We start from the raw sequence: 25,791 nt of genomic DNA on the forward strand, positions 1-25,791 counted from the left end.
AATAAAGAAAAATCTTTGTCATGTATGTACCTATGACAGACAGACAGAAAATATTGTGTACCAAAAATCAGGTAAATTGATCCAAAACTTTTATTCTTATAAAGAAAATCATTTTTAAGCAAATTTAGATTTTTCTAAAGCCTCCTCTCCCCTCCCTATGTTAAGAATGGCTTTCTAAAATCTCACAAAAGTTTGAATTATTTGAAATCATCTCCCTTGTCCTGTAAAAATGGTGTAGAGAGAGACTGTCAATAAAGTCTTAAAATTTGATTCGCTGTTTTTAAAATAAAACTACTTGATCAACTTGGATAAATTTTGGTGCATGATTTTTTTTTCAATCATGGGTATGTACACTATAAAGATTTTCCTTCAGTTTTGATATTTTTTTTATTTCAATGGTGATGAATATGGAGTTAAGGACTTGCACCGGTTCCTTATTTCATCTTGAGCAATGTGAAGTAGATCTGCTAATATAAATATAAAAATATTGGCTCACCTGACAAATTCCAGCAATACCAGGATTTTTACAATTGCTATGGTAAAAAAATATTTGATGTCCGACTTTCATTTGGTCTCGCATAAAATTTCGAGCCTGGAGAGGAAATAATAAAAACAAATGTATAATAATTGATTTTACTGACAAAAGAGTAAGTTGAAAAAAAAAATGATAACCAGTTTATGTGCAAGGAGTGCGTTAAATATCCAGACTGCGTGTATTAAAAGGTCAGTTGGCACTGACACACACCTGGATAGAAGAAAACAACAAAACATGATCAAGTGTCAAAAAATTAAAATAATTGTTGGAGGTACTGAAAGGTGATTTGACAGAAATAGGTACACATGGCGTTGACAGGCACCTAGATGAAAAAAAAGAACTTGACATAATTATTCATTAATTGGAACTACCTTGGGAAAAGTTAATAGCAGAAGAAAACACCCATCCAAGAGAGGGGGGAGCTATATTGACAGCACAGTCTCACGTGAATGTTGCAATAGGCCATAGATTGTTATGTAATAACAAGCTGAAAAGGATATCCTCAGTTGGTTGGTGATTTGAGCCTGAGAAAAATCACTCATTAAATTCCTGTACATCTTCCTTCCTCATTAATCCTTTATCACTACCAAAATAAAAGATACCATTATGTTTTAATATATTAGCATTCTCTGCTTATCTCTGCATTGTTTCCAGTTGTCCTGGATTTCTTCTTGCCACTGGACTTAAGCAACACTGATTCAGGAGAGGTGTGGTTGAGAATTGAGCAATCCTTGCCTCACAATTACATGCACAGCTGCCACTACAGGGGGTATCCTTTGTTTTTCAAGACTGAACAGAGGCATTGATTGATATTTGCATTCTCAACTTATCAGTGATAATTGTTTGGCATTTTTTAATTTCATTTTTTTGTTTAACATTTGTAATTTTACATTTGCAGAAAATATATGAATGTATCCTTTAATTCATTTAACTCGCAATTTCTTGCTTATTTCTGGTCCAATTAAAAAATAATATAGATTGGAAAGAAAAGAAAATATTCCTGAATTTGTATGTGCTTTTATCCATTGGATTATTTTTTTATGACACATTAAAATTGTATTTACTTTAAAGAACTGTAAAATGAATACTTATTTCAAGATTCAATTTTACATGTTAGTTTGCTTTTGAAAGTTAAAGCAGTTGATCTTTATCAACATTCTTGACAACCGATCAGAACACACTTTAAACTATCACCAGAAAGTTGTACTTTTTATTTTCTCTGACCAGTTGAAGTGCAAACACAACTGAGTAAAACTACGCCTGGGAATTTTTTGAAATTTTGCACAAACATTAAACATGATATGAGTAAAAAAGTAATAGAACGGATTTTCCAGGGGTGCCTTTCGGGTTAAAATGGCTAAAATTGACACTTTTGTGCTTATTAAAAAAAATTGATACCTTGGAATTTTATAAAACTTTTTGAAAAATTGTAACTAACTGATTTCTATATTATTTTGTTTGTCTATACTTGGTGATAACACTTGGCTATGTCCCAGGGGCTCTTTTAGGACTAATAAAAACACTATCTTGGGGACTATTTTACCATATTTGTCCAAAATTTTCTGTGTATGTCTATTTAGCAGTTTTGCATGGTGTTGAACTCAAATTTAAATATGTTGAAGCTTTTGGGACTTCTGGGGCTAAATGGGGGGGGGCAAATGATGGACTTAGTCATTTCTTTTTTTGCATGGTACAAAACTCAAATTTACATATGTTAAGGCTTAAAACTGCACCGTTTGTTCATTTTCACCATGATTTTACGTCCCCTGGGGACTTTTGGGGCTAAAGGAGGGGGCAAATACTGAACTTAGTCATTTTTTTATGCCTCATTCACTGTGCACTCATGGAGGACCACGCATGCTTCATTTGTTTTATTTATTTTACTTGATAAATTTTTAAGAGATCAAGGGAGCTAACTCCTCCCGGAGCTAACACTGGATTGCATTATGATTTGGATTTATATCTGAGGGCTCTTTTTAGAATAGATGTTTCCTTTATGGCTACAAGCTGTATTTTATTACAGCTTGGTCTTCCAGAGATTATTTCCAAGTATTTCTTAAGATTCTTTTTTACTAGTGTAAATGAATGGGTCACTTCAAATGCCTTAAAAGTGTTTCCTGGTGTCACTGTTGTGTGCAACTTTTCCACTAAAGACTTACATCATGCAGGTAATATCGCATGCTATTTGGTGAAAAAACATTTGCTGATGTCCAGTCTGCTATTAGTGCTATATCACGGATTGGGATGAAAATAAATGTCTTGAATGCAAAAAAAATAAAAAAATAAAAAAAAATAAATAAAAATACTCACTGCCACCTTTGTCTCAATATATAAAACACAAATAATACTCAATGATGTTATTGAAGAAGTTGACTTCTGCGGCGTTGCTTTGTTATAATAACAAAATTGAAAAAAATCAAAATATTGAATTTCAAGTAAAACCAATGATATCTACTTAATTGTCATGTTAAGATATCCAAAAATTATGAAAAACGATAAGGTAAAAAATTAATTATTAATGAAAAAAGCTTTAAAAGACAATTAATGAAAATTGAGTTTTCTTTAAAAAAAAAACAAACAAAAAAAACTGAATTGTACTGACCAAAGATTTAGGTCACAAAACCAAAACCACTACTACCACCCTCTTCAGCATATTAAACCTTCCTCTTCCCTACAGTATAAAAAACAACTCTCACTCCTTAACCTTTTCTTACACCTAGTCACCCCGCTTACTGACTCCTCCCTTACCAGCCTGCTGCTACCATCCAAGTAGAGCACGTTGGTGTCTTTTCAACGAGAATGAGATAGAGTTCATTGCGTCGACGTCCAGTACACACGTTTTGACGACTGTTATACTCATGTCATCTTACCATGTTCGCAGTGTTAACAGAAAATAAAATAATCCTTCAAATTAGTATTTGTGTTGTGTCTTATTCAAACGAGATAACAGCAAATATTACAGAATCATAACAAAGGAAGTAACTATTTTCTAAAATCTTGGACCAATTGAGCAAAACTCAATTTTCACTAATTGTTTTTGAAAATTGTTTTCATTATTAATTAATTTTCTACCTAATTTTACTGGGACATGACAATTAAGTAGATATTATTGATTTTACTTGAAATTCAATCTTTCGAATTTCGCTATTATAATGAAGTGTCTGCTCTGCAGACTGAATTCCCAGTTCAAGTTAAGATCTAAGATAAAGCGCAGCACCAAAATAAGGATCTACTAAGTGCTGTTGCAAATATTCCTCCTTTGTGGCAATGAATCTTAACCAAAGAGAGTGGAAGACATTAGAGAATTAGGAACTTTTGACCATCATTACCTGCGCCACATTCTCTGTGTCTGATGACAGTACTTCCTCTCAAACAACACAGTGTGTTTCTCCTACAAAATTAACTCTCTCTAACAAGTCATCCTCATGAGTTGTCTACGTTGGCTGAGTCATACCCTTTACCATCACCAAGGAGAAGTCATCTATAAAGCAACTGCTATATTCCTACACGATTAGACAAAGAGATGTGGTGGAAAAAGAAAAATCTGGCGGATGACAGCTAAAGTTGACTTAGAATCCAATCCAAGTACGTTCACGGAATGTGCTCTGATGAACTCATTGCACCTGTATCCCCTCAACATAAATACTCTTGACCAACAAATGCTCCTCTATTCTTCATTGTAGAGGTTCCCAGGTGTCAGACAACTTTCTACTATAATAAATTCTTTCCCTGGACTGCTTGCCTTTGGTATTCCATCCCTGCTCCATTTTCCTGACTGTACCAACATGCAAATATTTAAATGCAATGTAACATATTACTGCACAATTCCCATTTAGGATGCTCCTTATAAATATGGTCTTTAATCACAGTTGCAATATGCCTTGTTTAAGATGATCTATAGTAAAAAGTTAAATAAATAAATAAAGATTTTGCTTGAATATATACAGAATTAACTTCCTTAGTGTTAGACACTACATGAAGTTACTTATCTGTGTATGTATATATTATTGCTACATCTATTATGTAAATCTCACCTGTCTGTTTAAATGTATGATGTATGTATGTATGTATGTCTGCCTAAAACTTTTGACAGAGGTGACAGATTTTCACAAGATCGGTATCATTTGGAAGCTCGACCCTTCGGATGGCAAATATAAACAAAAAAATTGGCTGAAAACATTAATTCTTTCACCCTCAACTGGGCACTTTTCTACAGGGAGAAGTTTTTTTTTTTGCCGATATTTTTTAAAGTCATCCTCTCTTTTCGATTGACTAGCCTTAATTTAAACCTTCACCACTTCTGGTTTGGTGATGGACGCAACAGCAAAGACATAACGTTTTTTCTTTTTTTTCTACGTTCTTTTTCTCCTTCGCGGTACGGGTTCAAGCTTGCTTGCCTAGTACCATTTTTTTTTTTTTTTGCTCAACACACACCTCCGGGCAACGCCGGGCACCCAGGCTAGTTATATATATGAGGGACATTTTAAAAGTAATGCCTCCTATTTTTTATTGCACCTGAATAAATTAGAGGATTGCAAATTGCATTGTTATAATGACTTAACTTATGCATTCATGACCTGAAATTTTCATCTCTCTGTTGCATGGTGTGAGATTCTAAGAAAGCAATTCCTGTCATGGACGTGTGTCAGAAGGAGAGATACGTTATTGAATTCCTTCATGCAGAAAAAAATTGATCTGATCAACATTCACCAGTACCTATTGATTGTTTACAAAGTCAATGCAGTTGATTTCAGGACAGTTAGGAGATGGGTTTATTGATTTCAGAGTGGCAACAGAGATGTGAGTGACAAAGCGTCCTCCAGACTTTTGCAACTGATGGCATTAAAAGAGGCTGGCAAAAGCACATTGAGAATGATGGTGACTATGTAAAAAAATAAATTCTAGAGCACAAAAGGTTGCTCATTTTAATGGTAACACTCCCATCTTTGTAGCTCTTCAACGTTTTAGCTTTTGAGTTTAAAAATAAGGAGGCCTTAATTTTGGAACAATATTTGCAAAGCGTAAAAATGGGTAATGTGGGTTGTATTTAGTTTACTTTAGTTTTATGCAAAAAGGGGTCAAAAAGGAAAACCTTCATAAAAATTCAGTTACCTCTGAATTTTGTGAAATTTTAACAATAGATACCAACTAATGGCATTTCAAATATGCTGCTGCTGTTGTCTGACATTTTGACTCAGTCTAAGATGGCGATGGAAGGTTTGGTAAAGAGCTACAAAAAAGCAAACAAAGAAACTGTTCTGTCTGGTTTCATGAAAGATGTATTCAATATCAAACAGGTGTAATATTTTCATTCTTGTAGTTTCTTTAAAAGGATTTTAGGTGGCATAACTTCCCAGATGCAAATTCAAATATTTCAGATTTGCATTAAATTTGATCCATAATCATTAGACAAAAATAAAGCAAGGTTCTCTGAATTTCAATTTTTTCTGAAGACCCTTTAAGCTAAGCTTTGAAATAGATATTTTCCAGAATAAAAATCAAGTAATGAATGTTGATAAAAATTGGAATAAGGATTCTAAGATTTAGTATCATTATATTTTGATTTTAATTTTTATAAGGGGACATTGAACTGGTGCAAAACTCTTCTGTTCATGGAATTAATTTTACCCGTCCTATAATTGTAACAGAGCACAGACGTGCGTATGGCAGCTGTATGCAAATGACCAAGCTGTGTGTGAAGTGACATCACAGCAAAGAAAAACAAAAAGATTATAAAAAAAAAGAATGTGTGTACAAACCGATGATCACGATTATGCTAAAGAGGAGGACTACGCTAGAGACACAGTGACGCCACGCATGGTGGGAGAAACGAGGAATAAAGGTGCTTTGTTAAAACCTGAAACTGCAAGTTGAATTTCTTTTTTCTTCCTTTCTTATGTTCCTTGCGATATGTTAACATATTAACGAGAACATTACATAATGGGTATTCTTCTAGTTTATATGCATTAATATGAGGGATGATTGCTTATATTACTTGCACTAGCATTTAAGCCCGGTGTTGCCCGGGTGTTTAGAGGTGTATGTTGAGCAAAAAACAAAAAAAAAGTGGTAGTAGGAAGGCAGGCTCGAACCCGTATCGTGAAGGAGGAAAAGAACGGGAAAAAAATGTAACATCTTTATTATTACGACCACCGCCAAACCGGGAGTGACATAGGTTTAAATTAAGGTTAGACAATCGAAAAGAGGGGATGACTTTTGAAAATATCGGTGAAAAAAGCGGCCCCTCACTGTAGAAAAGTGTCCAGTTTGAGGGTGAAGAAATTAATGTTTTTAGCCAATTTTTCGTCTGAAGGGTCGAGCTTCAAATGATACTGATCTTGTGAAAATCCGTCGCCTCTGTTGAAAGTTTTAGGCAGACATGCAAACATACATACATACTGTAAAAGTGTAAGCCATTTTGAGTTTCAGATGGTTCGCTGTTACACACGTCCTGGTAGGTGACTTGTTTGTAGTAGACAGTTCCACAGAACAAAATATTCTTACAGTGTTGAAACCCGGGAAAGAACATGTGAAATTGCTCCAGAAAAGGTTTAATATTTATGAAGCAATTCTGGTTTCTGATTGGTTGGTAGCAGAACGTGAATTAATTTGATTCGTCAGTTCTTAGCAGCATCGTTTATAAATAGAATCTTCCGACTGTGTGGGATCATACCCCATTATCAGGTTCAAAATATTGCAACATCCTCCCTATTTTTATAATGGGGAAGTCCCTTGTGTTTGTTCTGCTAAAAAATAAATATATATTTTTATATTTACTTAGACATAACAAAAAATTAGAAATCATTTTGATCTTAGAATTTTAGCATTTAAAAAGACGCCATTTTTAATTGTGTTCAAACGTCAAAAAGGAAAATTACAAAGATTTTTTTTTTTTTTCTAAGCAAAAGTATTAGTAGGTTAAAGTGTTAATACAAATAAAATGGATACAGTTTAACGTCTTGTCCAGGACTATTTTTTTTTTCTTTTTATATATAGGAAAAAAAAAAAAAAAAAATCTTTGTAATTTTCCTTTTTGACGTTTGAACACAATTAAAAATGGCGTCTTTTTAAATGCTAAAATTCTAAGATCAAAATGATTTCTAATTTTTTGTTATGTCTAAGTAAATATAAAAATATATATTTATTTTTTAGCAGAACAAACAATTAGAAATCATTTTGATCTTAGAATTTTAGCATTTAAAAAGACGCCATTTTTAATTGTGTTCAAACGTCAAAAAGGAAAATTACAAAGATTTTTTTTTTTTTTTTTTTACCGCAGAAAGATTCATATGGAGTTTTAGATAGTGTCTTGTTAAAACACCTGTTGCGTATCTAGGCTGCCGCCATAAGTGCATACGTCCAGAGGTTTTTAGGGAGTTTTGATTCAATGAGTAGGCATCTTGCCATTTCAAAAAGTGTCCGCCACGCACGTTCAGCAGTCTCGTTTTGGTGTGGCAATCTAGGAGCTGATGTTTCATGCCTGATACGATGGTTCATTAATAAAAGTTCAAAGTCTTTATAGGTGAATTCCGTACCGTTGTCAGAGCGAATACACTTGATTTCACCGTAGGGGGCCATGTCGGCTAGATATTTCTTAGTTGCTAGCAGGGTATCAGATTTGTTCTTTACAAAGTAAACCATTATTAAACCTGAGTGGTCATCTACGAAATTAAACACATATCAATAATGTTCTATGGCCATCAGTTCTACGGGACCGTTCAAGTCCCAATGCACCATTGATAGGATTTTTCTTTTTTTTTTTTTTTTTACCGCAGAAAGATTCATATGGAGTTTTAGATAGTGTTTTGTTAAAACACCTGTTGCGTATATAGGCTGCCGCCATAAGTGCATACGTCCAGAGGCTTTTAGGGAGTTTTGATTCAATGAGTAGGCATCTTGCCATTTCAAATCCAAAAGCTACACAAAGTACTAGAAACACAACCTGAAAACAGAAACGACCCCGACTTCAATGAAAAGAACGCAACTGTCTTTGCGGAATTAATACAGTGTTTAGATGACTGAAGTCTATCACTGGTAATGAGAGAAGCCCTGGACGACGGCTGCAAAGCATTAAACATATTGAGAGAGCATTATTTATCGAAAGGAAAACCCAAAATTATTTCTTTATACACTGAACTGACCTCTCTAAAACGAATGGAAGCCGAAATTATTACTGATTATATTATAGGAGTCGAGACAACTGCAAATTCTTTAAAAATGTCTGGTGAAGTTATAAGTGACAATCTGTTAATTTCCATGGTCCTTAAAGGATTACCGAGTGATTTCAAGCCATTTACCACCGTGATAACCCAGAAAGAAAAACCCATGCCAGGAATAAAAAACGCAACTTTGCCAAAAGCAGGTTTTTTCCTAAGAAAAGTACAAAAATTATGTTATAATTGGACCACCTAAGCACAAGAGTTTCCAATGTAGATACAGGACTCAAAATGGCGACTACATTAAAAATGTAGAGAGCTCTGTTAGCGAACATACATTTTTTTATTTTCGTGTACATTTGATGCGTCAACAAGCAATAATAATTTTCTTGTCGGTTGTGGGGCCACGACACATGTGATTACAAAGAAATCTGATTTTATCAATTTTGATCCCAACTTTAAGCAACAAAATCATTTTGTAGAACTGGCTGACGGGAGTCGAGTCAATGATATCGTTTTTGAAAAGAGCCAATGCGAAAATCTCGCTAAAGAACAATAAGGATGAACTGTGTTTTGGTATTCAGGAAAGCGCTCTTCTGGTCCCAAAATTTAAACAAAATATATTTTCTATGCAGGCTGCCATGGGACAATGTGCAGATATAAACTTTGGCCCCAATAAATCGGGGCTGGTGTGCCCGAATGGAATTGTATTCGACATTAAAGAAAATGGACGACTATATTATTTAAATAGCGTAGTCCCATCAACAACGCCTGCCATGATCTACAAACATGGCATAAAATTCTTGAACACTGCAATATTTCTGATATCAAAAAGTTGCCGACTGTAGTTGATGGAATGCGAAACATCAAAAACCTTCAACTGCGACGTCTGTACGGAGGGGAAGATGACAAACTATGAATACAAAAAAAAAAAAAAAAAAAAAAAAAAAAAAATTTAAGCAGAATGCATACATTTAGTTAAACTTGCTTCGCATATATAGAGAAAAAGAGTAAATTGAATATTAAAGCTGACAGAGGTATATTTCTTTGATACGATAAAAACAGTCCAGCCAATTTAATATTTTTTCCCGAAAAAAAAAATAAAAAGAATCCAGTGTGTAAAATTCAGACACATTTAATTGTAAAGACGAAAACCCGTCATATGAAGAGGATGGAATTATATTACCTCAAATAATTAGAATAAACGAAAAGAATAAAAATGACGGAGACGAGTGTCGATGATGATGATGATGATGATGATAAAGTCGAGAGATATCCCAAAAAGAAATAGAAGACAACCCGATTTTTTTGTGGTCGACAATATAAAAGATTATCAAATCGACTATTGCTATTCAGTGGAAAATGCCCCAATAGACTGTGAAATTTATATTACCCCTCCAGAGGGATTTATAATGAAAAATAAAAATAGCGTGTGGCGACTTAACAAGTCATTATATGGTCTAAAGCAGAGTGCTCAGTATTGGAACACAGTGTTCCATGATTATATTATTAAACAACAATTTAGACAATGCGCTGTAGACCCCTGTTTATATACCCAACACAAAGACGATAAACTACTGATTTTGGTTTTGTGGGTTGAGGATATTTTAATCGCATCAAATTGTGACATAATGTTGACTGATGTTAAGAACAAATTAAGTAAAAGATTCAAAATGACCGATCTTGGCAAAATATCCTGGTTTCTGAGGATAGAATTTACTCAAAGCAAAGGACTTGTTACGATGACTCAATCGAGGTACATCAACAAAATACTATTAAAATTTGGAATGGGAGAGTGCAAGAAACGCTCTGCACCGGTCGAAAATGATATTAATAAAAAGTATACACACAGAATCTGAAATAATAAATGACACACAATATCGCGAGATTATAGGTAGTCTTGATGACTGCAACCAGGCCCGACGTGTGCTGTACAGTAACAAAACTGTCACAAAAATTATCACGACCGACAATGAAGGATTTAAACAGAGCTAAACAAGTCCTACGTTATTTAAAAGGAACTAAAGAACAGAAGTTAGTATTTAGAAAATCAAGAAATCCCCTAAAATTAGGTTTTTCGGATTCAGACTGGGCCCATAACCTGTAAAAGTGTAAGCCATTTTGAGTTTCAGATGGTTCGCTGTTACACACAAGTCCTGGTAGGTGACTTGTTTATAGTAGACAGTTCCACAGAACAAAATATTCTTACAGTGTCGAAACCCGGGAAAGAACATGTGAAATTGCTCCAGAAAAGGTTTAATATTTATGAAGCAATTCTGGTTTCTGATTGGTTGGTAGCAGAACGTAAATTAATTTGATTCGTCAGTTCTTAGCAGCATCGTTTATAAATAGAATCTTCCGACTGTGTGGGATCATACCCCATTATCAGGTTCAAAATATTGCAACACATACATTTATATATTGATAGCTCAAATTTTCGACCCAAACCGATTAAAAAGCTTGCCCTATCTCTGAATACCCTTTATGTAAAATTTCAAATGTTTAGACCAGAAATTTTCTAAGTAATTTAGTAGAGACGGCAGAGATCAAATTTTTTTTAAACTTTGACCCTTATTATGACCCCTTAACATTTATTGTTTTGGGCTCAAATCAAGTTATTAAGTTAGATCCATGTCTAAGGAACCTATATCTAAAATTTCAAATGTTTATACCCAAAATTGGTGGAAGTTTGGTCGAGTTCTCAAAGGTCAAATCGTTGAACTTTGACCCCTTAACAGCCAAATTTCTGGTTGAAAACGGATTACAAAGATTTTCCCAAATCTCAGTACCCTGTATATCAAATTTCGAGCCTGTAGACTTAAAATTGACAGAGTTATTGTGTAGGGAAATGTAGACAGACAGACACGTTCACTTTTATAGATATATAGATTGATCAGACTATTGTTTTCATCTTAAGTATTATTTGTGCAACGTTTCAGCTGGATTGGCCTTCGACAGTCCTCAGGCATGTTTGAAAAAGAAAAGAGAAAAGTTACTGGCTCTGTAGATATTTTCGTACTCTTTGAGTTCATCCGTATTTTATAGTTAAGAAATAATAACCATAAAATACAGGCTAATTCAAAGAATACGAAAATATCTATGGAGTCAGTAACTTTTCTCTTTTCTTTTCCAAACAACAACCAACATGCCTGAGGACGATCAAAGGCTAATCCAGCTGAAACATTGCACAAATAACACTTAAGATGAAAACGATAGTTTGATCAATACAAGTAATATAAATCAGGTACTATTTTAAAAAATTAATTTTTGTAAAAACAATATCTCGTTCATAAAATAAAAAAGTTTAAAAAGAAAAAAAAAAAAGATAACATTTCTCTATATGGAGAGGCAACAGATGGAGACGAAGACAGAAAGAGGGAGAGAGGGCATAACATTAATAAAAAATATGTTCCATTAGAAATTTAAATTTATTCAGATGTCAAAATCGAATATTACTTTTTAAAGCATTTCTACATGTCTCACTTTTTATTCCATATATAGTAAATAGAAACATTTTAATTTATGACAAAACACCCACCCCCCACACCCCCCAAAAAAATCAGGATCGTACGTTTCTGAATTTTTAAGATGAGGATTGATAATTCATATTTGGATTACTGTTCTCATCTTGAGTATTATTTTCATAACATTTTAGCCAATTGTAATCTGTGACCTTCTTAGGTGTATCTTATCAAACTCAAACTCAGGAATCTGCATGGAATTTCAAATGGAATCCATTTTTAATCTATGGAGGTAGAATTCTCTTGTTCTGTCAGCCTTGACCATATAGAAGTCCTAAGTAATTTGCAATTGTATTCTGAGTATTGTTCGCACTGAGGATTGAGCCTTCAACCTTCAGAAGGTCATTTACAACTGAATTTTACACTACAGGTCCTTGCAGACAATTCTAAGATAAATTTTGAGAGCCTTAAACCTATTCTTGTTTTATATGTACAATCTTACTAATTATTACTGTAGATCTACAGATTATATATATATATATATATATATATATATATATATATATATACACACACACACACACACACCAGATTAAAGATATTCAAGAGTGATAACTAATGAATTTAATGAGGTTATTAAGAGTGCTCAATAAAAGATGAGCAAGGTATATTTTCATTAATATAAATAAATTTATATGGTCGCGACAGTGGACATGGTAATGTTTTAGACAAATGGTTGGTTAAAATTAGAAGTCCTTGTCAGGTAACTTCAATGGCCACTTTCCATAGAAAAAACCAGTCCTCAAATGAAATTTTATATATATATATATATATATATATATGAGGGTATTGTTTTCCAGAGGTTAAGTAACCAATGAAGTTGACAGAGGTTTACCGAAGTAGAGCAGGGTATACTCTTTATTTATTTTTACATGAGCAGTAATATGTTGCTACACAGTCATGAACAGGTTTCAGTCAGCTACTTACCAGTAACTAGAGCCCTCTTTAGATGATACAGTTTATACGAAAACTTTGTATAAGCTGTATTGCTTGAAGAGGTCTCCAGTTACTGGTAACTAGCTGGCTGAAACCTGTTCATGACTGTGTAGCAACTTTTTACTGATTATGTAAAAACAAAGAGTGTATATATATATATATATATATATATATTTTATTTATAATATTCCGAATTTTATTATGTTTATGTAAATTGTAATTGAGAATTCGGTAATTGTTTATATACCAATAAATTGTAAGTCAGTATAAGGTGACTTAATTTGTAAACTTCAAAATTACCAGTTTTTGTAATCGAGCATTCATATATTGTTTTAACAAAATCAAGACAACAAAGATTTAATTGATAGCAACAAGTAGTATATTTTCATTGTTCATTACAATTGTTTCACAACCATTCGGACAATTTCAAACCTTATATAGTTTGAAAATACTCACAAGAATAGCCTTTCTTCAGACGTTGAGACACTTGTTTTTATAGACACTTTTTTTCATGAACAATATGGCATCCATTTTCCTTTTAAAGAAAACTATGTGTTAAAAAATTTACCTACATTTCTTCCTTCAGAGCTTTTTTCCATTTTCCGTTTGTTGTGGATTTTTTTTAAAACAAGTGTTTTTCGTAACGTCTGAATGGAGGCCGTTCTTGTGAATATTTTCAAATGATATAAGGTTTGAAATTGTCCAAATGGTTTCGAAACAATTGTAATGAACAATGAAAATATACTACTTGTTGCTATCAATCCAATCTTTGTTGTCTTTATTTTGTTATATATATATATATATATATATATATATATATATATATATATGTATGTATGTATGTAAGTAAAGTAACATCCTAAAAACTTGGTGTAACAAGAAAACTCATTGAATAAACAATTAGAAGATTACGTTTTTTAATTTTTGAGATGAGGATTGATTATTCGTATTATTTGGATTCTTTGGATTCTTTGGATTACTGTTCTCATCTTGAGTGTCATTTTCACAAAGTTTCAGCTGATGTAATTTCTGATCTTCAGGTGTATATTGTCAAACTTGGCAATCTTTCTCAGATACAGAGATTAGAGTACTTGGAAAAATCAATTGTAAAAGTGACATTCTCCTGAATGGTGGAAGATTCAATTCTCAGTGTGGGCGACCAAAGAATACAATTGTGGATAACTTAGGACCTATATCCAATCATGGCTGACTAAACAAGAGCATACTACCCTGTGAAGTAAATAAAGGGTTCTATTCGAAATTCCGTTCAAATTCCCAAGTTCAACAAGACACACCTGATGAATGTCAAAGGTTACATCAACCTAAACGTTGTGAAAATGACACTCAAGAGGAGAACAGGAGTCCGAAGAATCCAAAATAGCAATTAGAAATTCTTTACTGAAAATCAATTATAAAAATAATATAAAATATTTGTGCTTTAATTTTTGATGAAAGTTTTCATTTTTTTTTCTTCACTTGTTGGGGGGGGGGGAAGCAATATTTTATATTATTTTTATACTTGATCTTCAGAAATAATCGATCTTCTAATTGATTTTTTCAGTTTTTAAGATGTTACTTTTTGCAGTTTTGCATTCCGACTGATGTAACTTCTGACCTTCTTCAGGTGTATCTCTTCAAACTCAGGAACCTTTCTTGTCAAACTTGGGAATTTGTGCAGAATTTCAAACGGAACCCTTTATTTAATCCACAGGGTTAACATGCTCTTGTGCCATCACCCATAGCCAAGTAGAAAGGTCCATGGCGTAGTGGATAAAGTATTTGGTACAATTCAGTTGTTAGTGATACCCTTCTGGAGGTTGAAGGTTCAATCCTCAGTGTGGCGATACTCGGAATACAATCATGAATTACTTTGGACTTTTACCTGGCTATAACCGATGGTATGGGAGCATGCTACTCCCATTGATTGAATAAAGGGTCTTACTTGAAATTCTATGCAGATTCCCAAGTTTGACAGAAAAATTATTGAGTTTAACAGGATATGTAGCAGCAGGAGCAGAGATACTCACGGCTTAGGATTTTAAATATCTTTGCTTTATGATATTATTGCTGATTGGTTGTAGTGGTCAACTTCCTTTCCGGCTTATCCAATCAAAGACCATCACTTAGAGAAGTTGACAACATGACTGAGTTTATAAAAAGTTAAACACATAGCAAATCCTTCTTTCTTTCCTGGTTCTTGTTGATAACAAACTCCCCCGTTGGGGCACGACCTTGCCTGGGTGCTTTAGTCCTGGATCAACAAGAAAACACACAAGCCACACGGACTTCAATGCGGTACACACATGAACTCTTTCTACCGTAGGATTCTCTAATCTTTCGTCTCTGTCCATACATAGATGCACGCTCCGACTACCAACTTCAACACGTATCTATGAATTATCTCTTTCAACAGGTCTGTCTAATCTTTCATCAACGTCTCTACACAGGAACTCTTCCCAATACTAATTCTTTTCATTCAAGTCATACTAATGAAGATGATCAATAAAGTTGTTATTCAATGTTAGAATAAGACTCTTGTATTTCTCATTCTTCAGATAGACCTGAAGAATAACACTCAAGATGAGAATAGTAGTCAGAAAAATCCAAATAATTTGAATTCCCGATTTATCCAAGGATTACTGATAGGTCATCTTTCAACCGTGATTTATCCAGCCATTTGCCTCCAAAGTTCAGTAAATCCACCAAACAACTCATGTCATCCATATATGACAAGGAGAGTAGAAAAGGGACCCTTATTTTGCCATTTAGTTTTCGCTAGCAGGGAGACCTGATGTTGCCCAGGGATAGAATGATGATCAACGAATATTTCACACTCCGATGTTTTCATTGTCATTGAAATCAGTGAAGTCACCCATTTTCCAATCAAATCGATTGATTTTCACATGTCTTCCCACAATGACTTAGTCCACAATACATTGTGGTCTACCACTGTAGAGAACCTATTGTTGATTTTTATAAAATCATTTTTAATATATAATAGTTTGAATTAAAGTTTAACATAAAAAGTCAAGTATTATGGTGCAATCGTGCTTTAAACAGAAACATTAATTTCGAACGTGGCTCTGTCATATCAAATAAGCTACTGTTGATTTTATATGTCGGGCCTTTCGACTTGTGTGATAATATAACTTCTTAAATGCACTTGTGATTATTGAATTATTGGAATTCTTTGAGATGCGTAATTTGTACATTTTTTATTTATTTACTTGCGGTCGTTTATCCTCATCTTTATAGTTGTTGTTTCCCTGGCTTTCATCAGGTGGTTAATAAATCAAAAAAAAAAAAAAATGCACTTATGATGTTAGGCTGCTGAAAGTGTTAACTTTGGTAAAAATTACCTGTTGCTTCTTTCACCAGATTATTTTGATTATCGATACTTATTGAACACATTCCGATACAAAACCTATCCAAGAACACTACCAGGCACATAAAGTGCCTACATGTGAAGTTCCATAAAAATCAGCCCAGCCATTTTCGAGTCCATAGGGAACAAACTCTTACACACACACACACACACACACACACACACACACACACACACACACACACACACACACACAAAGTTCCTTTTATATAATAGTAGAAATATTCCATGAGCAGGGGGGTGGGGAAGATGTATTGCTGTATTCTGGGTCAGAATTAATCAATCTAACACTTTGACCTTGAAGTAATGTTTTTTTTTGTTTTTAGCGCCTTATATTGTGGCTTCATGCCTTATCTAGAGTGATTATACCATAAAAATTTTGTTTTTTTAATATATGCCATGACATGTACCAACTAGGATGTATCGAGATAACCCTGGATGCAAGTACAGTGAAGAGTGAACTTTCTACTTCACACAAAATGGGTGGTTAGAGTTGAACCTGATCACACTTGACCAGCTTCACGACTTCTGATTGCAGGATGTAAATTTTAATATTTAACTTTGATCAAAATATTTCTGACCGCATACAAGAAAAACAAAATAAGATTACACAAATATCAGCAACAAAGATTAAAATTGTTGTTCTTAAGATGCCATCATTAAAAAAAAAATGTTTCTCTGAATCTATCTAATAATAGTTTCTATATACCTGCCTTCTCATGGGGGCTGAGTTAGATAGAAAGTCAGTTTTTAATTTGGATAAAATTCAGCTCCCCAAAAAAGAGTCACTCTAGATTGGGACAAAAAATAAATAAATAAATTGCCTCAGTCTAGAAGGATTTCTTATTCATTGACTAAGGACATAAAATATGAAGTGTAATATCAAAACAGATATTACACACTGCTCCTAGCAAAAAAACTATGAATTAAATCATCAAGTCTGTCAGCCAATCTTCTATTGCATAAAAGGCAGTGTCTATATGTGTAGGATTGTATGCATAGCTGAAAGTCCAAAACTTCTAACTAAAGATGCACAAAGTTTATATTTTCTTGATTGGTGTTTTTACGGATGTATAGTATCTAAAAATAAAACGAAATTATTATTTGGATGTCAGCTGGACAAGGTTTTATCAGAAGGGGTCATTTTTTTTCAGCCATTTCCAATGTTTATTATATAAAGAATAGAGGAAGAGGAGTGAGGTAAACAGAGAAGAGGGAAAGAGAGAAAGATAGACAAACCGAGAGACAGGAATGGTTTCACAGGAGTAAGATAAGTAAAGATGTTAGACCACAACTCATGCATATATATTGTGTGTATAACAAAGGGAGGGGGATAAAGGGTGGTGAGCTGTTGGCCTTCGCTGTAGTAGCAGCTGTTGCATGGTCTCCTGTCTTCTTAACTTGTGCCCTCACCCCTCCTGTAACGGTTTCACAGCAGTAAGATAAGTAAGATGGGTATTGTTATAAAAGGGAAAAAAAGAAAAAGAGGATCAAGTAAAATTGGAAGATTAGAGCCAACATTTTTAGTTTGGGGATATCAAGTTTACAACAGTCGAGTGTGTTGTCTCAAACTGCGATGACAGAGAGTGAGAAAATAAGAATAACGTTTTAAGGAGTTGAGTCTGAGCTCTTGAAGAGAGAAGTTTGAGTTTAATTTGTGGTGATGTGACAACAGGATGATGGCGGAAAAGATAAATGATTTAATAAAAAAAGAAAAATGGACTACTAAGAAAAAAAAAACATTGTTTTGAAATTTTTGAGATGAAGATTGATTATTTGTATTATTAAAATTCTTTGGACTATTGTTCTCATCTTGAGTGTTAGTTTCACAACGTTTTGGTCAATGTCGTCACCAACTTACTTAAAGTGTATCTTGCTGAACATGGGAATTATTTATATCAAACTCAGAAACCTGCACTGAATTTTGAAGTTTTATTTAATCCACAGGGATAGCATACTCTTGTTCCATCAATCATGACTGGATAGAAATCCTAAATAATTTGTAATTGTATTTTGAATGTTGCCTGTACTAAAGATTGAACCTTGAATCCCCCAAAAAAGTGTAACTAACAACTGAATTTTACCAAGTACTTCAAAGAGTTTGACAGAAAAGAATTAGGCCATGTCTAGCAAACCACTCCAACATCTTCATTCTGTCATTCATTTCTGACAATATGTCTTTCCAGCAGTAATCCAGAAAACACATGCCAGTTGTAGGTAAAACAATAATAACAATTTTATCCATGATGTGTAAAGAATACATAATAGATTAAGAAAAGGACATATAATATTACTGGGATCTTCAGCAGTATAGGACATGTTATATAGCGGCAAGAATGGCAACAGATTAAGTAAAGAACATGTGATATTAGCAAGGTTTTCAGATTGATTAAAGGAACATAATTGGCCATGGTCACCAAATTAACTAACACCATCTACTTTTTTATGTAGTTTAATTTGCAGTAAAACCACTTTCATTAATACCATTAGAAAACACATGCATTCATTATTCCTAGCAATTATATATTATTTGTTGATAGCCATTTTTTTTATATCATCTCCTCATATTCAGTTTAACATCTGTTTTACATGATAACCTGTGTTGAATGGCTTTAAGAAACAATATAATGCACAATAACTGTACACAGAATGTTATTACAAAGGAAGGATATTTATAAATGTAGGGATACATATTGTTGGGTTTGTCCCTACGTCTAAATAGTTTCCCTTTACAGACCTATTGTCAATAGCATGCAGCTCTGCACTCGACTAAACATACAATGTTGCGTGTGTTTTCACTGTAAGAAAATACTAGACAAAGAAAAGTATTCATTCATTTTCTTTTCCATATATTTTTAATTTATATGTAAAAAATTCATGTTACATTCAATATTGATTATTTTTACGAAAACGTTTCTGTAAATAAACACATTTGAAAAAAAAAAAATCAGTTTACGAATATTCTTATTAATTATATTTAAAAGCAATATTTTACTTTTGCCCTACATTTTTGGAATTGTACAAAAAACTCAGTTTATCTTTATTTTTATCAAAAAAATTGTGCCAAAATGGAATGAAACAAATAAGAAAGCAGGAAATGTAATTGGGTGGGATCGACAAATTAACCAACATCATCTATTTCCTATGACGTCCAAAACAGGAAATGGCTTGGAGAAATTAATATCCAGTAAAACCAGGAAAAAATGACTTTCTTTAGTCACAATTTAACTTGAACAGAACATACTCATGCTGATAACTATAACACCGTCTACTTAAACAGGACTTTACAGTCGCATTTGTGAGTGATTTTTCCAAGTGGCAATTACAAATAATAAAAAGCCTTTTGACGATTGTATTTCTTTCACCGACAATCTTCCAAAGCTCGTTACTGAGTGAAAAAATATCTTTTCAATCTTTATTTATTTTTTAATAAAACAACCACAAAGTCGAATTATTTAAACTATAAGGTTTACTAGAACAATATATTCTTTTTTTTTTTAAACAAAGACTGTTTAAAAACATCTGAAGAAATTTGAAAGTTTATGTCTTCACTTCTCAACATAAAATTTCGTGCATATTTAGAATTACACTTATTAAAAAAAAAAACAAATACAGAAAAATCTTTATTATGTATGTACTTGCCATGGAACGAAGATGTCACATTCCAAAAATTATGTGGGTTTGGCTAGCAACTTTTCTCTTTGGCTAGTAAATAAGAATACTTAGTTGTCAAAGGCCAACTAAAGATAAATTTGTCCATAGAGCCCTGTTAAACAAATGTAGGGATTTATGTTCTTAGTGGCTCCATATACAAAAGTCTGTAAAGTTCCACAACTGGTTATGCATGATGTTACTTTTTATATTTATATGCCACATAGCTGCTGTGGTGGCACCCACTCATTTACATATGTGGATAATATTACACATAAATAGTAAGACTCGGTTAGTCTGAGTGTGTGTTAACCAGAAGCCACCGAAGGTCGAGCCGAGAGCAGATATGTTCTCCAGCCAAGACTCTCTTACTTGACAACCATTATGTAAATATACTGTAAATATACTTTTCCTAATACACTTCTTATTGATCTACCTTTGTTTGTTGAGTCTTCATTTGTATTGCCTTATACGTTATTTGGTTCAACCTGCAACATAACAGTTGGCGACGAAGATGAACATAACAATAACCAATAACTTTGTTGAGACTACTACATAACATAAGATTGAAATAAGCTCTCACTTGCTTTTCTTTGTTTAGTATTTTCTTAGTGAAAACACACACAACGTTGCATGTTTAATGGAGTTCATAGCTGCATGCTATTGACAGCAGGCCTGTAAAGGGAAACTATTTAGAAAAGCATAGAAAAACTAATGTCCATTCAGATACAAGGTTCCATGCTGTGATTATGAACAACTCAAGATTTTCTAAAATTAAAATTCATACCAGATGCTGGATTTCTTATTCAGTCAGGATTTTTATGTCCATAGATTAATAGCTGATAATCTCAATTGGTTTCTTTGGTATAGTTCAAGTGACATATATAATAATAATAATAATTGTTAATGTTTTTAAAATATTATAGTAATAACAGGAAGTTAAGCCCTATTTAAATTATTAAGAAAAAGCAGTCAATTTTAGCACAAATGTAATATTGTGACTTCTCATTGTTGAATACTCTCTGACCGTTTACTGTACATGCCCATTGACTTGTAATTCATAGGCATTTAATTTCCTTCAAGTCTTGAGTTAATTGCCGGTGGCCTTTAGGTAGAATGTGAACCTACGAAGTCAAGGGTGATTGATTGGGTTTGAATTTTCCGATCAGCAATAATTATCACTTCCTACAACGATAATTGTGTAAGCATGATACACTAGTGTCTGTAGGTATAAAATAATTGTTATTATTTATTAAAAAAATATTATATATCTGTTTCTTTGAAAACAAGTCAGTCATTTTATCTTTTACTTCAAAGTGATGGCACATAAGTACAGCTAGTATGGAATATTTTCATCCATAAACTTTTTAAATGTCTTTTTTGAATAGAACTCTTTGTCACAATTATATTAACATAAAACCGTTGATTCCAATCATATCATGCCTCCATTTTGTTTTTTGTTTTTTGTTTTCAGACCTTGACTTTTCATGGGTCAGGGTTGACCTTGGTTAAGTTTATAAACCTATGACACTTCTTGGGTCAGAGGTTATTTATATAGAAATTAACAAGTAGTTTCTGAATGTTGAGCAGACAGAAGACAGACTTAATTTTACTTATATCAAATGAAAAACCTTCACACCTACCTGGTAATTTCGAACACCATCCCAGCAGTCGGTCTGATTTGGACATTTCTGCAAGTCTTCTATACTAAACTAAAAAGAAAAAGAAAATAAACATAGAAGCAAAAATTAATCCCAATCATACTTATATATTAATAAGCTTAAGAAAATGTAAATGTGATAGCGTATTGCAAGGTTAAAATATATTGTTCATTTTGATTGGCCAGTATAATAAAAGATAAAATACAATAAAACAAAGAAGAATAATATAAATTGAAGCTTTTCATACTTAAATTTTTAATAATAATGTATTCTAGAAGAGTGTTCTATAGAATACAGAAATAAAGTTCACCTTTATTGTTCCTTAGCGAGATTTTAGCATCGCTCCTTTTCAAAACAATATCGTTTACTTGACTGCTATCAGCGAGTTCTACAAAATAATTCTGAGGCTTAAAGTTGGGATCAAAATTGATAAAATCAGATTCCTTCGTAATCACATGTGCCGTTGCACCACAGTCCACGAGAAAATTATTATTGTTTGTTGAAGTGTCAAACGTACATGAAAATAAAAATGTATGTTCACTAACGGAGCTCTCCACATTTTTAATGGAGTCTCCTTTGAAAGTCCTGTCCCTACATTGGAAACTCTGGTGATTAGGTTTCCCACAATTATAGCAAATAATTTTCGTACTTTTCTTAGGAGAAAAATTGTTCTTGGCAAAGTTTTTATTCCAGGCATGGGTATAATTTAATTTTGGTGTTTTTATGCGTGCATTTTTAAATTTCATAATATTTGTAGATTCATTTTTTTTCTGTGATCATTTTCTCAGTTTCCTCGTAACTTTTGAGTGCCAGCTTGAATTGACTAAAAATCATAGGTTTTTCTTTCTGGGTTATCACAGTGGTAAATGGCTTGAAATCACTCGGTAACCCTTTGAGGACCATGGAGATTAACAGACTGTCGCTAATAACTTATCCAGACATTTTTAAAGAATTTGCGGTGGTTTCGGCTCTTATAATATAATCTGTAATGGTTTCAGCCTCCATTCGTTTTAGAGGTCAGTTCAGTATATAAAGAGATAATTTTGGGTTGTCCTTTCGATAAATAATGCTCTCTTAATATGTTCAATGCTTTGCAGTAATCGTCCAGGGCTTCTCTCATTACCAGTGATAGACTTCGGTCATCTTAGCACTGTATTAATTCCGCAAAGACAGTTGCGTTCTTTTCAATAAAGTTGAGATCGTTTCTGTTTTCAGGCTGTGCCTGAAGTACTTTGTGTAGCTTTTGGATTCATAGATATCCTAAGAATTTCACTTGCCACAATTCTAATTTTGATTCTGATCCATCAAAATAAAGTCTCACGCTGGGTGCATAACCTCTTGAGTTGTAAGCCATGTTTACTTTCAGAACAGTTTCTGATGGTTATTCTATACAAGTCCTGGAGGTGGCTGCTTTTCAGTAGACAGTTCTTGAGTTGGAAACCACAGAGCAAAAGATTCTTCCTGTGTTGACACAAAGAAAACACATGCAAGGTTGCTAAAAAAAGTTTAATTTTTATGGAACAATTCTGGTTTCTGATTGGTTGGTAGCAGAACGTGAATTAATTTGATACGTCAGTTCCCAGCAGCATCGTTTATAAATAGAATCTTCCAACTGTGAGGGACACTTAGTCAAAAATATTGCAACAGAAATGTTTTACAATTCTAAGTGAGGGTAATACGAAGATTACAATTGCGAATTACTAAAGACTTTATCCAATCATGGCTGATAGAATGAACGTATGCTGACCCCGTAGATTAAATAAAATGTTCCATTTGAAATATTGTGTGCATTCTAGACTTCGACAAAAAGATTCCAGAATTTGACAAGATACACCTGAAGAAGGTCGGAGGTTACATTGGCTGAAATGTTGTGCGAATAACAGTCAAGATGGGAACAGTAGTACAAATAATCCAAATTATCAATCCTAATCTCAAAAATTCAGAATCATAAATCAAAGGAGTTGTCTTAAAACTTGCCATAAACCACCAGACTTAGTTCATACAAGGTGCCTTCAATAAGTTTTCAGACTTTTTTTGTACAGGCATTTAAAATTGTCGTACACTCTTGAAAAATTCAGTATGTTATTGCTATACAGCTTATAAAATGATGACCAATTTTTATGATTCCAAGTTCAAATGAACAGCTACAGCAGGAATCGGAATACATGCTACTAAAGCCTGATTGTCACAGCTGGAGAATTAAAAAAATGCAATCTGGACATGAGGACACTTTAGAAGAACGATATGCAATAAAATGCTGTTTTAAACTTGGAAAAAATGCTACAGAAACGTATGGAATGCTCCAGACTGCTTTTGGACCATCTTGCATGAATTGAGCATCAGTTTTTGAGTGGCATAAGAGATTCAAAAAAAGTCTGTGAGAATGATGAGAGATGTGTGAGGAGGAAGGAAACCAGAATACCAAAGGTCGTTTTTGTTTTATGGCATATCAACTCTTTTCAGGTTATTTAATGCTAAATCCAGTGATTTTGAAGAAAAAGTTTTTAATAGAATATATTTTTTTAAAGTCGATTTCTATTTAACCCATGGTTGGGACCCTAACAGGTACTACCACTCTGGGTCAGAGTGGACCTGGGAGCAATGGCAATTAAGGTGTGGCGCCACACTCCCCAAAGCCCCCAAGCTGGGAGCTCACTATTGGATATAGTTTAACATCATATCAAGGACCTCAGAATACCAAAGTTGATTAGCCAAATAAAGAATTTCATGTATAAGGACCATTGTGTTTATAGAGACAATAAGTGCACAGTTTGATGTCAATGTGGAAACTGTACACACAATTATTCACGAAAAACTAAAGATGTGGAAGATTTGTGCAAAGTTTGCCTCATAAAGTGCTCAGAGAAGCTCACAGACTATTTGACCAAGATGGGCATCAAGACAGTTCCTCATCCTCCCTATAGTCCAGATCTTGCTCCCTGTGACTTTTGGTTATTCCCTAAGCTCAAGGGAAACCTTAGAGGCTGTCGTTATAAGACAATTGAGGAGATAAAAGCGGCTGTGACGAGGGTGGTCATTGACTGGCTCACACAAGAAGACTTCTATGGGGCGTTCAAGAAATTGTTGGAATGAACAAGTGCGTAGTAGCTGGAGGAGATTACTTCAAAGAGGACTAGAGCTTCATGTGTAAACTATCGATAAAAGTACCCACAACACAAAATTCTGGAAATTTATCGAAAGCACCTCATATCATTGATTGTTCCTCATTTGTGGAAACAAACATAACAAAAAAAAAATAATAGTGATGGTGATCCAAGGGGTTATGGGCACATCTAGTTTAGTTGTGGCACCTTGACTAACCTGACAAGCAGCAGATCATCTACTCTAATACTAATAGTTTCTTCCCTCAAACTGCTAGATTTTGGAATTCTATCCAGGTTTCTTGCTTCCTTGATTCTACTAATATGCAGAGGTTTAAATGTAATGTGAACAGACATCTTGCTGTTTAACTCCCCTAATAGTAGCCCCTTACATTTCTGTAGATGTGGTCTCAAATAGTAGCCCCTTATGTCCAAGGGGAAATATGTCTTGTTTTGAGTGAATAAGAGTAAAATGCATCAGAATTTTTTTTCTTGAAGCTGACGTCAATATACAAGTGTACCTATTTTAGTATCTCAGTTTGGTTGCCAATTGTATCCGACATAAACAAAAGAGCTTCTCACCTTCATATCAATTCCATTTTCAAATCTCGACTCCGGTTCTGATTTCATCAACCAATTGCAATAAGAAACTGATTCCTTCTTGGCAGTTTTTTTCACTGATGATGGTTCATCTACAAAAGAAAATAAAAACAATGAAGGCTGTAATGAACCGATACAATAATATAAAAACTATTGTCAGCTCAGACGTTTCAAAAAGGAGTTGTATGGCAAAGAAAATATATTATAGTGGCAATATCGCATATTAACCCATCCAAATGAGTTCC

General features: G+C 33.6%; 2 protein-coding genes across 4 annotated transcripts in view; one reads left to right on the top strand and one right to left on the bottom strand.

The window, feature by feature from the left end:
* The window catches only part of LOC145293043 (thymocyte nuclear protein 1-like), a 177,672-nt gene that overhangs the window by 121,224 nt on the left and 30,657 nt on the right, over positions 1–25,791 (bottom strand). For both annotated transcript variants that reach the window (XM_080139352.1, XM_080139351.1), the window contains 3 exons: positions 25,529–25,638; positions 21,828–21,896; positions 497–592 (listed from right to left, as the gene is read on the bottom strand). In XM_080139352.1, the coding sequence (XP_079995478.1) occupies positions 497–592; positions 21,828–21,896; positions 25,529–25,576 (213 nt within the window). In that variant the 5' untranslated portion in view covers positions 25,577–25,638. The remainder of the gene's footprint in view (positions 1–496; positions 593–21,827; positions 21,897–25,528; positions 25,639–25,791) is intronic.
* Positions 1–25,791, top strand: part of LOC145293042 (leucine-rich repeat-containing protein 56-like) — a 252,031-nt gene that overhangs the window by 82,499 nt on the left and 143,741 nt on the right. The gene's annotated exons all lie outside the window — the stretch shown is intronic.

The sequence above is a fragment of the Euprymna scolopes genome, chromosome 14 (assembly GCF_053919585.1).
Source record: "Euprymna scolopes isolate OS-2025 chromosome 14, ASM5391958v1, whole genome shotgun sequence".
Classification (NCBI taxonomy): domain Eukaryota; kingdom Metazoa; phylum Mollusca; class Cephalopoda; order Sepiida; family Sepiolidae; genus Euprymna; species Euprymna scolopes.